Consider the following 13,713-nt stretch of genomic DNA (forward strand, 5'->3'; position numbering starts at 1 on the left):
CAAAACCCAATTATGCTTGTAGTGGCAATGATCTGGAAAGGCATTGTCTTGTGGGTATTAGGGGGCCACTGGGGCTCCTGTGGTATTCATGTTGGGGAGACAAGGGTGACTCCCTTTCTTTGACTTTTAGGTCAAAAGAACTAGTCGCTGGGACAGCTTGACAATTAGAAAACCTGGATGAGCATTTGGAAGTAAAACAGCTGTACAATAACAGAGAGGTTCATGGTGCGGGGCAGAAAGCTCATCAAAAGAGACTATCCAAACAATTGAGTTCTATAATTAACACACAAAAATCTGTTCAGAAATGGTAATAACAGTAAAAGAGAGCTGAGAAGATGCTGCCTACTTATGTGGCAGATGCGGTTTTGTTACAATTCAAGAGAGAAAATCCATCCTCTTAAAGAATTTTTAAGAACAACATTAGAGGGGGAAAATAAAAATAACTTTTTGTTCCTAATGGTGCAGTTAAAACATGATCTTAAAATATTTCCAGACAGGGAAGAGCTATAGAAAAAGTAATCAGTGATGAAAGACATGAAATTCACTGTCAAAGTATTTTTTTAAGTCTTCAAACACAAATTTATTTCCTCACTGGAATTTCTAAGACTGATACTGAAATATCTTTTCTTAAATTATTTGCTTTGTCCTTCATTTCACCAAGAATGCTATTCTGAAGCATGAAGGCTTTTTCATTAAAGCTGGCTACAATCATTGGCTTAACAAAAGATTCCCCTCTTCTGTTGTGTGTGGAGGGAGATTTGGTTCAAAATTGCATCTTAAGGAATTTTGAAATTTTCATGACGATGTAGCTGATAAATCTTTCTGCTTCAAAAAATGGAAACTATTACATTAATAGTTGCTGAAATTTCAGCTAGCTCTACGGGTTTTTATCTATGTGTGACAATAAACGTTCTTAGCGGTGCGCTGGTGCGCTTGGGAAGGAGGGCGGCTGAGGAGTGCCGCTGGCGCTGGGTTGCTGGTCCCGCCCTGGCTGAGGGCCCTTTCCTTGCAGGACTCGCGGGCACCGCAGCTGCAGCAGCGGGATCTCTGCAGCCGGCGTTCCTGCGCTGCCGTGGCACCACCAGAGCGGCTGCTTGGAGCTCGCTGGGACTTCTGTAAAGATGTGCATTGCATTTGAAATGATTTAGGAACTTGTCCACAAAGAGATTGGAATGGTTTCTTTATCCAAGCCTTTGCAAGACATTACACTCTTTTCTTTTTTTTTAAAGAACTATTAAGCATGTCAAGCCTTTTCCAAACTATGGTGGAAAGATTCATTGCCATTTCAACAAGGACAAAGCAACAATTTAAGAACAAGCACTATGGGATTTTTTTTTTTCAATATTCTCCTCCCCTATCAGAAAAAAAAAAAGACACAACATAGCTTATTTAAAAATGGTTAAAAACAATTTAATACATATGTTTTGTTGTAGCTGTGCCTAAAAAGAATGTAACTAGAACCCCATCCACTGTGAGATGAGTTGTTAAATTCTGAAATCGCTGGCTGAAATTTTCTAGTAGAAAATTCAGCATTTGGAGCGACCAAGCAAGCAGACTTTCCAGCCCACACATGCATTCTATTTGCTTTTCTTTCTTTTTCTTTCTTTTTTTTTTTTTTTTGAGAAAGCCATGAGTCTGAAAATCAGATTTTAATGAGAAAATGGAGTTTGAAAAACAGCTTGTGAAAATTTGCATCCACTTTTGACTAAGTCCCATAATTCTTCAGAGCAGTTTTTGCAGTTTTAACATGTATTGAAAAAGGCAGTGTTTGACAAATCCTGTCTCACTCCGAGAGAAACAGAAGTCAAAGAGATGTTCACATTAGAACTCAAACATATCAGCATAATTATTTCAAGCTGATGCCTATTTAAGATCGATATGATTTGTTCTGAGGAAAAACTGTGAGCTTTTTCATGCTGAAAATATTTGTATTTGAGACTTTAGCTTGGATCTAGTGCAGATGATTGTAACCTTATGCTAGTGGGTGATCTGGATGCAAGAAAAGATTTTTCTCTTAAAAAACAAAAACGAAACAAAATCCAAAAAACACACACAAAAAACACCAAACAAAAAAACCTAACAGAAAGAACTAATTAAGGCAAAGCTAAGGAGCTGAATTCCAAGTTTGCATTGCACATGTGAACGACTCTTTTTACAATGGTATCTTTTGAAAGCTGTGCAAGAACACCATTCATGGCAGGTCTCACCCAGCAAATCCTTCCCAGAAAAGCAGCCGCATGGAGATTTGTCATGAGCAAGCAAGCAAGATTTTCAGGGAGCAGGCTCTGTCCAGACTTCTTGTTTGCCTTCTAAATCATTGACCTTCAGAAAAAGCCCATCCATAGCATGTCCAGGCGCTGGTTGCAATAGGTGTGTCAGCTGTACTTCATGCTAAGAGCAGCGCTTACATGACTAGATGCAAATTTTTAAGTGACAGTACCATGGAGCTTCTAGAAGCAAAGAACTACTAGTTTAATGCAACACATTCCCTAATGTCTTTTTATGCCACGTGCTGAAATGTGGTGAATCTCTGAGCGTGCTAAAATGAAGAAAACTAACTGTTCCAGAGTAGGGGATTTTTGCAGCAAAATGGCTGTGTGTGCTTTAGGAGCAGCCACTGTGTTTGGAAAGCTTTCTTCAGGTCTTGAAATATTAATGATCTTGGCTTAATATAGTAGAAAACAAAATACAGTGCATGAAACAGGGGAAAAAATCCTTCAATTACAGACTGTTGACTGTGCAGTACCCACTGTATGCATCTACTCCCTTTTAAACCAGTGAGTCTGAAAAGACTGAGGAGGACGAATGGTTGCAAAAATCTTTACCTGTGACGTTTTTCCTACCTTTACAACATGTTATAGCCTGAACAGGATCTTCACCTTTGTACTAGGTTGTTTATGATATAAGTAGTTTAATATTAGGAAGACGCAAGAGACAGCTCTTTGTTTAATAATTTCTGTGAACTATGATTTTTGTATTAACAGTAATGTTAGTGTTTACACGCTGTATTTGAATAACAGCAAGAATTTTGTGGATAAGAGCAGTCAGCCTGGTCTCCTCTTGTATTCTGTTTTTCTGTGCCTCATCTTTGTATATGCCAGCAAGACTCCTCCTGTCAGTGTCTGTCCTGGTCATATACAGACTTAGGGGTATTTCTGATCCGAGCTGTGACACTGGAAACCAGGAATAATATCTCAGATCAGAATCTGCCGCTTGACTGCTGCTGTTGTTAAACCAGGTACAAGAGGACATGTAGTGATAGTAGAACTTATTCACCAGGTATCGCAAATCACATGAAAAGTGAAAGGTAGTTTTCCATGCCTTTTTATTTTTTCCTGGATAATTCACGTCACAAGCAGAATAAGCTATTTCATACAAGTTGTCTTTGTATACTGTGGCAGCCTGGCTGATCGGCTGTACCCAGTGGGTCTGTATTTGTGTTCAGGGACTAATGGTCTCCGATGTGGGGAGGCTGGGTTTGACCCCCGTGATTCTTCCTGCCAAAGCTGTGGTTTCTGATGTTAGTCGAAACCCCAGGGCTGTTTGAAGCATTGCCAAAAAGCACCTTATCTAACAATGTGATGCATGTAAACTCTGGAAGCATAAATCTTGTATGAGCGATGTGTTTTTATAAGATCCCCCGGTCCAGTGACAGGCACAGCGAGGGAAAGCGGACTGAGCTCCCAGTGCTCTTACAGATGGCGCACGGCACGTCGTAAAGTCAGGACTCGTTAAGGAAATTCCAAAGATGGCTTTGGTTAATAAGAATGAAGTACCTTGCTGTTTTATAAATGTGTTACTAAAATCCCTCTCTGTTTTCCACTGGGGGGGCTTCATAAGAGAAAGAAGGACAGAATGAGGGGGACCAAGGGAAGGGTAGAACAGAGAGAGCGAGCCCCGGCTGTGCAGAGGGCTGTGCCCCGTCTACTGGAGCCTGTGCATAGCAGGGGAACCCCAAAGGTAGCGTTGGTGTTAAACGATGAGATGTGAGAGTAAGTCACGCAGTAAATACTGGGAACAACTGTTCCTTTTTACATGTTTGCATGCCTGGGTATCTTTCCCGTTCTCTGCAGCACTGAAAGCCAATGGTGATGGTGGGCTTTTATCTGTAGCCAAGGGAGAAATTTCTAGGATGACATACCTGTTAGCCACTATTGAAATGTGTTATTAATGATGCTAATGAGTTTTTTCCAAGTGATGTAAACGTAGCCATCCGTGTAAGCATTGCATTTCTGAAGACGATGTCACCGAAAGCTTGCCAGCTGCCCGTGGGACCTGGTGGCAGTGGTGCAGATACTGCTGTGCCCTGGCTCCCAGGCGGGGAGGGCTCTGCTGATTCCTCCCGGGGGGAGTAAGAACCAAATGAGTTCTGCCTTGCCAGGAGGGAGAGGTGCCATTTCCGCACAGGGGAGGGTGAGGGCCTCGCTGCCAATCCCAGTGGGTTCCTGTCCCGCTCCCTCTTAAAAATTGGCAGTGTCTGGCTGTCAGCTGCCATTCCTTAAGTGGTCATAGAATAAACCAATTGCACCCTTTTTGTCATGCGCTCTGTGTGTGTGTGAATGCAGGTGGACATGGGTTAAGCATCATGCAGCTCCACAGTCAGCACAAAAAGGCAGCTGATTTTCTGGCAGTGTCAATAGAAGAGTAGATTTTTTTTTTCTTCCCCCTCCCTCCCCCAGGTTTTAAAATGGCTCTTGTTGGAATTAGAAATCAGTATCCCCTGACATAGGATTACTCATTAAGACTGTGATGATTGTTAATTCTTCACCTGGGGCTAAGAGGACATCATTAGATCTCTTTGAAATGTCTCCTGCCTTGATTTTGAATAAGTAAGCCAGCAATTCATGATCACAGCCTGGGCAAGTAACACTCTCCCTTCCTGTTCCTCCATCTAGCTTGCAAAATTGGATACTACAAGGCTCTCTCAACAGATGTTGCTTGTGCCAAATGCCCGCCTCACAGCTACTCCATCTGGGAAGGCTCTACCTCCTGCACCTGTGATCGGGGCTTTTTCCGAGCCGAAAATGATGCTGCCTCCATGCCCTGCACTCGTAAGTTGATCTTTGAACAGTCTCTTCCCCTTTTATCATCCATTTCTTCTCCCATCTTTCTTTTGCTATGTATGTCGGAAATATCGCCTGCAGATGTGTCTCTAAGAAGCGTCTTACTTCTTAGAGCAGCATTTAGTAGCTCTTACAGCTCTTTACAGATGCAGTTTACATTTTGGTTTACACTTCTTGGAGAGAAAGTTCTCAGCCCCGAATCTCTAACAGTGACATGGTTGCACTGACCCTTGAGAGCCCTACAGTCTAAATAAATCAGGAGACTGTAAGGAGACAAAGCTGCAGAAAGAGGAGTGACTCCCACACCTCAGTAACAGAGTTTGGAATAAAATATGGGTTTAAGTTCCAGTTTGAGGACCTGTCCAGTAGATCACTTCACCTTTCATCTCTTTCAATATTGATATTTGTAGAAACTCTGAAAGCTTTTCTCATAATTGTATGACCTAGAGTAAATAGGTAATATTTATAATCTCATTATATATCTCATTTGCTCAAAATAAAGCTGGTGACCCATAGGAACATAAAAGTATTGAAGGGGTGTTAATAATAAGTCTTAAACTTTAATGAAACAAATACCCAAAGTATTCTTTATTTTATCCTTTGTAGATAAATGCATCATGTAAAGCAAAAGGAGCTCTTTTTAGTTTCACCAAAATGCCTTCAGCAGGGAGAACAAGAGGTGCCGTGCACTGAGCACACCCACGGGGTTGCTGGAACAACTCCTTGTTCTATGTGGTGGTTAAGGGCTCACGCAGCCAAAGACCTGGGATTCCAGCCATGCCCCGGTGTTAAATCCTGATGATCTAGTTCTTTGGTTTTCATGTCTATAGGAGCAGAGCAGTTTGAAACAATAAGTGAAAGGGCTGTATTTCACCAGGGGATATCCATGTGTGGCTTTCCCTGAAAGCTATTGGAAATGCTTCCAGATTTTTGGAGTTCAACTGTATATTTATGTAGAGAGTGTGTGTGTGTCTGTGAGTCAGGGAACACTGAGAGATTTCTTTTGTAACATTTTAATATATTCCAAATTCATTTTGGAGAGATGACTCACATTTATTTAAATCTGAATTTCTCCCTTACAAGGCAGAAACCAAGTATGTCCATAACAAAGCCAGCACTCATCCCTTCCCCACACCCCCTTGATTCCAGCTCTTCTTCAGTGATCTCCTTTTCAGCTGTCAGTTTGGCTGGGTGCTGGTTAAGCAGGTCTGGGCATAGCCAGGAGCAGCTGCTTTTGCTCAGTAGGAAAGCAAAGAGGTCTGTATATCTCTTGCCAAATGTTGACTGGGGATGGAGGTCTAACTGTATTGTGAAACCCTGCTGAAGTGGGTAGGAACATGCTTTTTATAATACAATTTACACTAGGAGATATAAATCTTCACTACATTGATAGGAAAAAATGTCTTTTTGCAACAATAAAACTGTTGCTCAGAAAGTACGCCCTAAATAACATTATACCAGCAAAAGTTTCTCAAAGCCCTGGTCCAAGTGGGTGATATCCTGACCAAATTGAAATCAAATTAGGAATCAACTGGTTGAATTTAAGTAGGCTTGTGCAGTGAGTGAAATATGAGGAAAGAGCAAAACACTTCCAGATGCGGGAATTGTGAGCAAATGATAAATCTGTTTGCTTGTATTGCAAAATGTACCCCTGCAAGCTTAGCCCTTTTTTGCCAAGTCTTGTGCCTGCTTCTGGCACCCTTCCCCATTCTTGTCTTCAGAGGTCAGTCAGAGTTGAAGTCACTGATCTTGGTCTTTTACCCTGAAAACATGAAGAGGGAAGAAGAGAAGGCAAAGGCCATGGTGCTGGCCTCAGTCTTCATCTCTGCAGCAGCCTAGGAGGACTCAGTGCACAGAGACAAGCCAACACCACAATCCCACAGACACTCTGGAGGTCTCATTCATAACTTTGAATTTTCCTGTAGCTTCAGGGCTTCTTTTTCTGTGATCCAAGGTGAAGGATGACACAGAAGTTATTTCTGAGCTGGCTTGTGGGTCAGCTTTGCTTTGTCTCCGACCGCTGTGCTCACTAATATCCCCTCTTTGAGGTCTGCCTTAGCTGTGTTTGAATGTTGCTACGGTGGTTGTACTTGAGGCAAGTGTTCAGAGGGCCTCTGCTGAAAGAAGCCCCTCCGGAAGAAGCTCCTCGTTTGTCTGCCTTTCCTGACAAGATGTGGAGACAGAAGGGAGCATAAACATCAAAGGTTCTTTCAGACGGTTTCAGGCTCTAATCAGTTCTTACCAGTTGGTTAAACCAGGTGACAAACCCAATTCCCTTGTGATGACAGCCATAATAATCAGGCATCTTCTTTGTTCATTATGCTCTCTTTACCCTGGTATTCTCATTCAGCCCTGCACTTAGTAATCGCTCAGTGTGACGGCACACTAATGAAGAAATAAAACACAGTATCTGAGATCCATTCTTCTAGCAAAAAGATAGACTCTGCTCCACTGGCTTGTAAAATCAGGTTTCTGTTCACTTGGAGAACTATTAGACCAGGTGAATAAAAGTAACATTGGGTAATCTGGACAGAACACCTGGAATGGACTGTGGATTGATCCTTTCTTTATTATTTCTAAACACTTTTTAAGATTAAGAACTTCAGCCTTCTTAGGATGTGTTTTTGTAAAGCTTTGACCCTTGACTATTGATTTCCTTTAGTAATAAACTGTCTGGCCTCATCACTTATCTTGCCTTCTAGGTTGGGGGAGGAAGACGGTTATGACTTTCCATTAGCCTGATTGTGCTAGTGGATGAAAGGGAATTGGAGAATTCCCCTTACTTTTCCTTTCCCTTTCTCGCAATTCCCATGGTAAGTAATAAAAGCAACACCTACTTCCTGGTGCTCTGGTCAGCAGAGGTGCTCCAGAGCTTTCTCATTCCTTAACACCATCCCTGACATCTCCATCCATTGTTGAGTTGTAAAAACTGTGCCTAACCTTCAGGTAAGCCAGGCATCCAATCTCAACAGATAACTCAAACTCTTGTTTTAGTATTCTGCTCTATTTTAGCTCTGCTAGAGTAGGTAGTTATGTCTGGCTTAAAGCCTGTACAAGGAAGGGCAGAATGTGATGGGACGTGAGCATAGGAGACTCTGGAGCACACTGTGTTGGAAGGCCAGGTGTAGATACCCTGACATACACATGTTTATTGATGCATCTTTTCCCCAAGTTTCCCTCATGGGGATAATCATCAACGTGTCTGTCATCACCAAGGAGCAGAGTTGCCCTGGATCTGCCGCTTTGACCTAACTCAGGAATTTAGACTTTCAAGTCTGAAGCACAGTGGGCTTGTCAGCTGTGTGCTTGGGCATGAAGATGGTCTGATTGACCCGTAATACACTTGAGCACAAACTGTGAAAAACGTGGACACCTTTCTTTTTCGGAAGCATACCAAAAGTTATATTAAAACGACTATTCAGACCTTCATTGTATTTCAGCATTTGCTGAGAGGACAGGTGTATCATAAGGCTAACAATCTAATGCAGAATGAAATGCCTTACCAACACGCAAATCTATGAGGCTGGAAAACAACCAGTCTCAATCGTGGTCCTCGTCCCTGAATCTCCTTTTCTGGAAGGAGATATTCTGTGAATTGCAGCCTGGCGCAGGCAGGTCAGTTCCCATCCAAGTTACGGCGTTGCTCCTGCGTCCCATTAATGAGTTGGGTCCTGTAACTGTTCTTAACAAACAATGCTCACATTAAGAGTGAGTACGGGATGGTATTGTATTGTTTTTATTGTCTGTTCAGTTCAGATTATTAATGATTTTTAATTGGGAGCCCTTTACAAAAGAGAGATTACCAGCATAGACTGTCCAGCTTGAAAACTGTCTCTGTAAATGACCCTGAATAATTCAGTCTGTTGAGCCACCCAAACAGTGACTGATTGATTGATATTTTGGCATGGCCTGAAGTATTTCTAAAATGGTTGCATTTAAGACAGTTTATACCAGAGAAGCTTAGAGATAATGAGAGCAAATTTAGTGAGATGCAAGAGAAAAGTGCCTGCTTTAAAAGGGTTTTCTACAGCTTAGCTTATCAAGAAATCGAAGACCCTGATTTCGAACAGCAAACATTACTTACTTGTCTTAACATTCGCCTCTTCTAATTGAATTTAGTGCACTGCTGTATTTCCTTCAGAAAGTATATTGTTTTTAAATTACCATTTCAGTGCTATTACTCAAGGCTTCTGCTTCTAATGCTTTATGACAGTTATCAGCATAATGAACCATAATGAAATGATGAGCAATCTACAGTGGAAACTCAATGTGGATTCCACTAGAGCTGTGTGACTGTGTTGTTAAAATTTGAATGCACATTAAAATAACACTGTCCTTATTTGTTTCCAAGGTCAAGGCTTTAAAAAAGGTCTGAAAGGTCTAAACACTTCAATTTTGTCAATGTTACAGTCTAATATACATCTCTAGCGCAATCTTCTGTTGCATTTAATGTATCTCAGAGATAAATATTTGACCTGTATTTTCAAAAAAGAGTGAATTTACCTACCTAATAACTGTGCTTGCAGATGAGTAATTGCACAGGAGCTGATTATTCGAGCATATGTTTATTATGATTGCTTAGACTTCTAAATAAACAAATGTGCTCTTTTTCCTTCCACTTGACTTGTGCCTCTACTGAATTTCCAGACAGATGCCGATTATCACTGTTCTGGCTTTTAGAAGAATAAGAAAGTAGGGTGCAACACACGGTCACAATGCCTAGTAGGCTGTAGGTAGCTTTGTGCCAGCTTTGCCACGCTTCCTTCCCAGGGTTTGCGCACTAGATCTGGCACCACCTCAGTCCAACCTCTGCTGCCGTTCTCTGTTGTATGAAGTATATGCCAATACAGCCTCTGATGTTCAGAAGTTAAATTTACGACATAATAATTCTTCCACATCTTTATATATGTCTATACCTTAAGTAAATTATTTTGCTCTTAAAAAATCATATAAGGTTGTAAACAGTAGGTCAAAATGCCTTTTAAGGTGCAGTATGGCAGTTACAAGAGAAGAGGGAATAGTAAGTAGGCAGTATGAAAAACATGATTTTTCTTCTTCATATAGGCTGGGAAAATAGACCATCCATCGCTGCCAGACTGAGAGAAGGGAATTGTGAGTGATGGGAATCTCAAAGGAGAAGGCTGTCTGCCCTTGTCTGTGGTGACAGGCTGAAGGAATTGAGAAAATGTTGAATAAGAAGGGGAGTGGTTATGGTTTGAACAGAAGAGAAGGGAGTAATTTGACAATGTGTGTTTATAATCAGTAGACTTAAAATCATCACTCTTTTAAGTACAGCAACTGTTTATTAGCTGTCTTCTGATTTTCTGGCTAGAGCCTTAAATTAACAGAGACATTTACTCAATTAAGTGGGGGCTTTGATTTGGTTAGTCAGGACCCAGTTCTGTAGAGTCGTTGAAGTAAATTAGAGGGCTAACAGAATAAGAAATTCAGCAGCTGAGCCAATGACAGAATAACTTATTTTTCTGGTTGGATTTTTCCCTGTCAGACTGTCAAATAACTTTCTGGTATCCACAGCGGAATTCTTTTTGTCTCAAAATAGCGAGTGAGTAGAGGTGGTATTGTCTGCAGCACAGCATATTACAGTAGATGAGATAACATGTCTTAGCATACGTGGCAACGCAAGATGTTCTTCTATGGCAGTTTTTGGAAGAGAAACCCAGAGCCCACAGGGGTGGTCCCTGTAATCACCAGTTTTCCCACACCTCTGCCAGTGGTAACTGGACCTCTTCGCTTAATGCTCTTAGCCTGGACAGAAGATGAAATATCGGTTGGATTGATCTCTAGGTGAAAGGAGCAAAGCCTATTGTGAAGCTGGTAACCAGGGTTCTTTTGGCAAGCCAATAGGAAATCGTACGTGCCAGTAAAATGGGCATTTTATCACTGGCACTGGTCCAAGATCCCTAGCTTGGCAGAACTCCCACTGAAGTCAAAGGAGTCTTGCCTGAGTAAATAAATTAAGAATTGTTTTCCAAATCATTTGCCATATTAAAACCCAGTTGTAATGCTAACTGTGCACAGAAAGGGGAAGGGGGGTGGAAATAGAGCAGATGACTGATATTTCAAGTGGCTGCTGCATCTTGCGGACTGTTGACTTTGGCCTCACCATTTGTAAAAACACGTAATCCATAATGATAAATGGTCAGGACTAGCCAGGCAGACAAGAAGCAAAGGTTGTCCAAACTGTCAGTGCTTGTGTAAATTAGCCCACAGCAACAGGAGACCTGTCCACAACTGCTGAAAGAAGCAATTAGTGGCAGCAACATATACAACTGTCACAGGAAAGCGTGGGCTTTATTTCTGAGCCTAGACTTACAGAGCCCAGGTGTTTACTCTGCGTTATAACCTGTCTTTCAGATGGTTAAAGATCAACAACAAAGGCTTATCTGAAGGGCTTTGCAGCTCACATGCTGAAACATTATTGACAATTCCACAATTATACATGTTTAATGAAGCTTTAAAAGATGGAAAGAGGAGGCCAAGGTGCTTTTTCTTGAAGGCTGTGCCTGGCATCGCTTTTGCCAGGCATTTCAGTGAGGGAACTTAAAAGAGTTTAAAGACATCGATTATTTAATTACTTTTTTTTTTTGCATCCACTCTGAAAATAGTAAACTCTATTTCACACACAGCCCTGCCTCCAGGAAGATGAGTTTTAGGATCATGATTGAGTTCAAGAGTATTGATTAGGATTGTTAAAGGCTGTCCAATAATGGTGTTGTACGGCCTCGTTGACAGAGCAGCGGTCTGGTCCCATTGGCGAGGCGGCAGCACGACCAAAAGCCTGAGCAGGGCTGCGCTGCCTCTCGGTGCTCCAGCCAGCTCCTTCAAAGGCAGTTCAGGTACTGCCAGTGACATTTCAGTGCTCTTGCTAGATATGCTCCAAAGATCTTTGGAATTGTTCATTGTATGGATCTTTTCTTTTTTACAACTCTTTACTTGTTCTCTTTATTCTTGCTGTGTTGTACACAAAAGCTGGCTTTCAGGTCTTGTATAGCAGAAGATGTGCTAAACTTTTCACTACTTCTAGTTAGGTTTTCTTGCTATTAGACAGTTGGATGCTTACTCCCAGGTGCTGGCTGCTCGTGTAACTTATCAAAGACTTTACTGCACCTCTGTAGTACATTCAAGGCCAAGTCGCTGCTTCAAAACTGGCTGGTTTGTACTAGGCTCCTTTTAAACTTATTATGTAGCAAATTAGCTCAAGATTCCTGAATACCCTGGCTTCCCTTTGAAATCACCAGAGATGAAGAGGGTCAGTGTCTCTGGAGCAGGCTCATAAAAGGGGATCCGTTTGTCAGTCCCGCTCCAAAGCCCACTGCAGCCTGCTGGTCTGCTTCATTCACTTTGGTTGACAAACACCCGTAGCTGGCATTCTGCTGCACTTAACAGTATGTTTATAGGGTATTCTCAGTTTCAGGGTGAAGTTAAAAAGCTTCGAACTGCTGCATGTTATTGTATTTTTTTACTGTTTTTTAGAATAGTTTTTAATCCTTATCAAGCTAAGGTCTACTTTTTCCGCCTCAAAAAAGAGAGGTGATATTTTCCTCAAGGAGAGTGTGGGAATGGTTAAAGAAGATTAAAGTCTTTTCTACATGCTTGAGGCTTTCTGATGTCTGGTGGGAATTGCCAATGAAGCTTCCTTCCGATTTCACACTGTCAGGCAAACGCAGACTGAATGCAGGGTGACAACCCACTTGAAAATAATTATCCATTGCCCTGGCTACAGGGACATCCGTTACCTGATAGAGAAATGTGCTTTTACACATGTGCACACACAGACTGAGTGAATTATATTTTTAATAATTTTCTCCTTCCAGGGCTCAAAAGCCTCATCCTGCTTGTTATTTAGCCACATACATATCTTTTGAAAGGATCTTTATTTTAAAGGAAGGGTGCATTTTAAATGCACTGGTCTAGTGACTGACAGGATGCTTATAGCAAAGGCCTGCCTTCTTGAGGATGTGTATTTGAAATATCTCCATTAGCACTTCCATGGAGAGTGTGGGTTTCGGTTTGTGTTTTTAATAGATCTCCTCCCACAGATACATCTTTCAAGGTAATAAATATTAACCATACCATAGGTTAGTAGTAAAGAGATGGGGTTAGAGTCCAAATACTGATAATATCTGTTTTGTCCTTAATGAGTAATGTTGCTGCCAAAATAATCCACGACCACTGTTAATGGCTGAGGACTAAGCTGGCATAAAAAAGGAGCTCCTGGTAAGGAGCCCTCTGCCAGGGACATGCCAAGACGGAGGAGTGTGGGCAGGCAGTTGTTGTGGCTGGAGAGAGCTTTATTTTGGGTGCCATCAGAGTGGGTTTCTCAGAAGTGCTAAATTCAGTTTAAAGGCATTAAGTGTCAGAACCCTGCGCTGAGATGTTTTTTGGCTTGTTTTGTGATAAGTTGTTTTTTTTTTTTCAAATTAAGAAAATAGTATAAAATGGCTACTCAGGTCAGATAAAATTGGCCGAACCAAAGCCCACCACATTATCGTCAGTGCTTTGTCCACTGGACCTCTGAGAATAGGAAAAAGACATTTTTTACTGACCTATAACTTAGATGAACAAAAGCTGTTTGCCCCAAATTTGGACCTGCTATTTGTCTGACAGTGGGATTCTGGCATCCTGTCAG

The 13,713-nt window shown here is 41.6% G+C and overlaps 1 protein-coding gene across 2 annotated transcripts in view; it reads left to right on the plus strand.

Annotated features, from left to right (window-relative positions):
- Positions 1 to 13,713, plus strand: part of EPHA4 (EPH receptor A4) — a 102,777-nt gene that overhangs the window by 35,117 nt on the left and 53,947 nt on the right. Inside the window, exon 4 of one of the 2 annotated variants that reach the window (XM_065074123.1) lies at positions 4,896 to 5,051. The exons of the other annotated variant lie outside the window; for it this stretch is intronic. Coding sequence (XP_064930195.1) covers positions 4,896 to 5,051 — 156 coding nt within the window. The remainder of the gene's footprint in view (positions 1 to 4,895; positions 5,052 to 13,713) is intronic. 2 annotated transcript variants of the gene reach the window in all.

This window comes from Columba livia, chromosome 9, assembly GCF_036013475.1.
Source record: "Columba livia isolate bColLiv1 breed racing homer chromosome 9, bColLiv1.pat.W.v2, whole genome shotgun sequence".
NCBI classification, from domain to species: Eukaryota; Metazoa; Chordata; class Aves; order Columbiformes; family Columbidae; genus Columba; species Columba livia.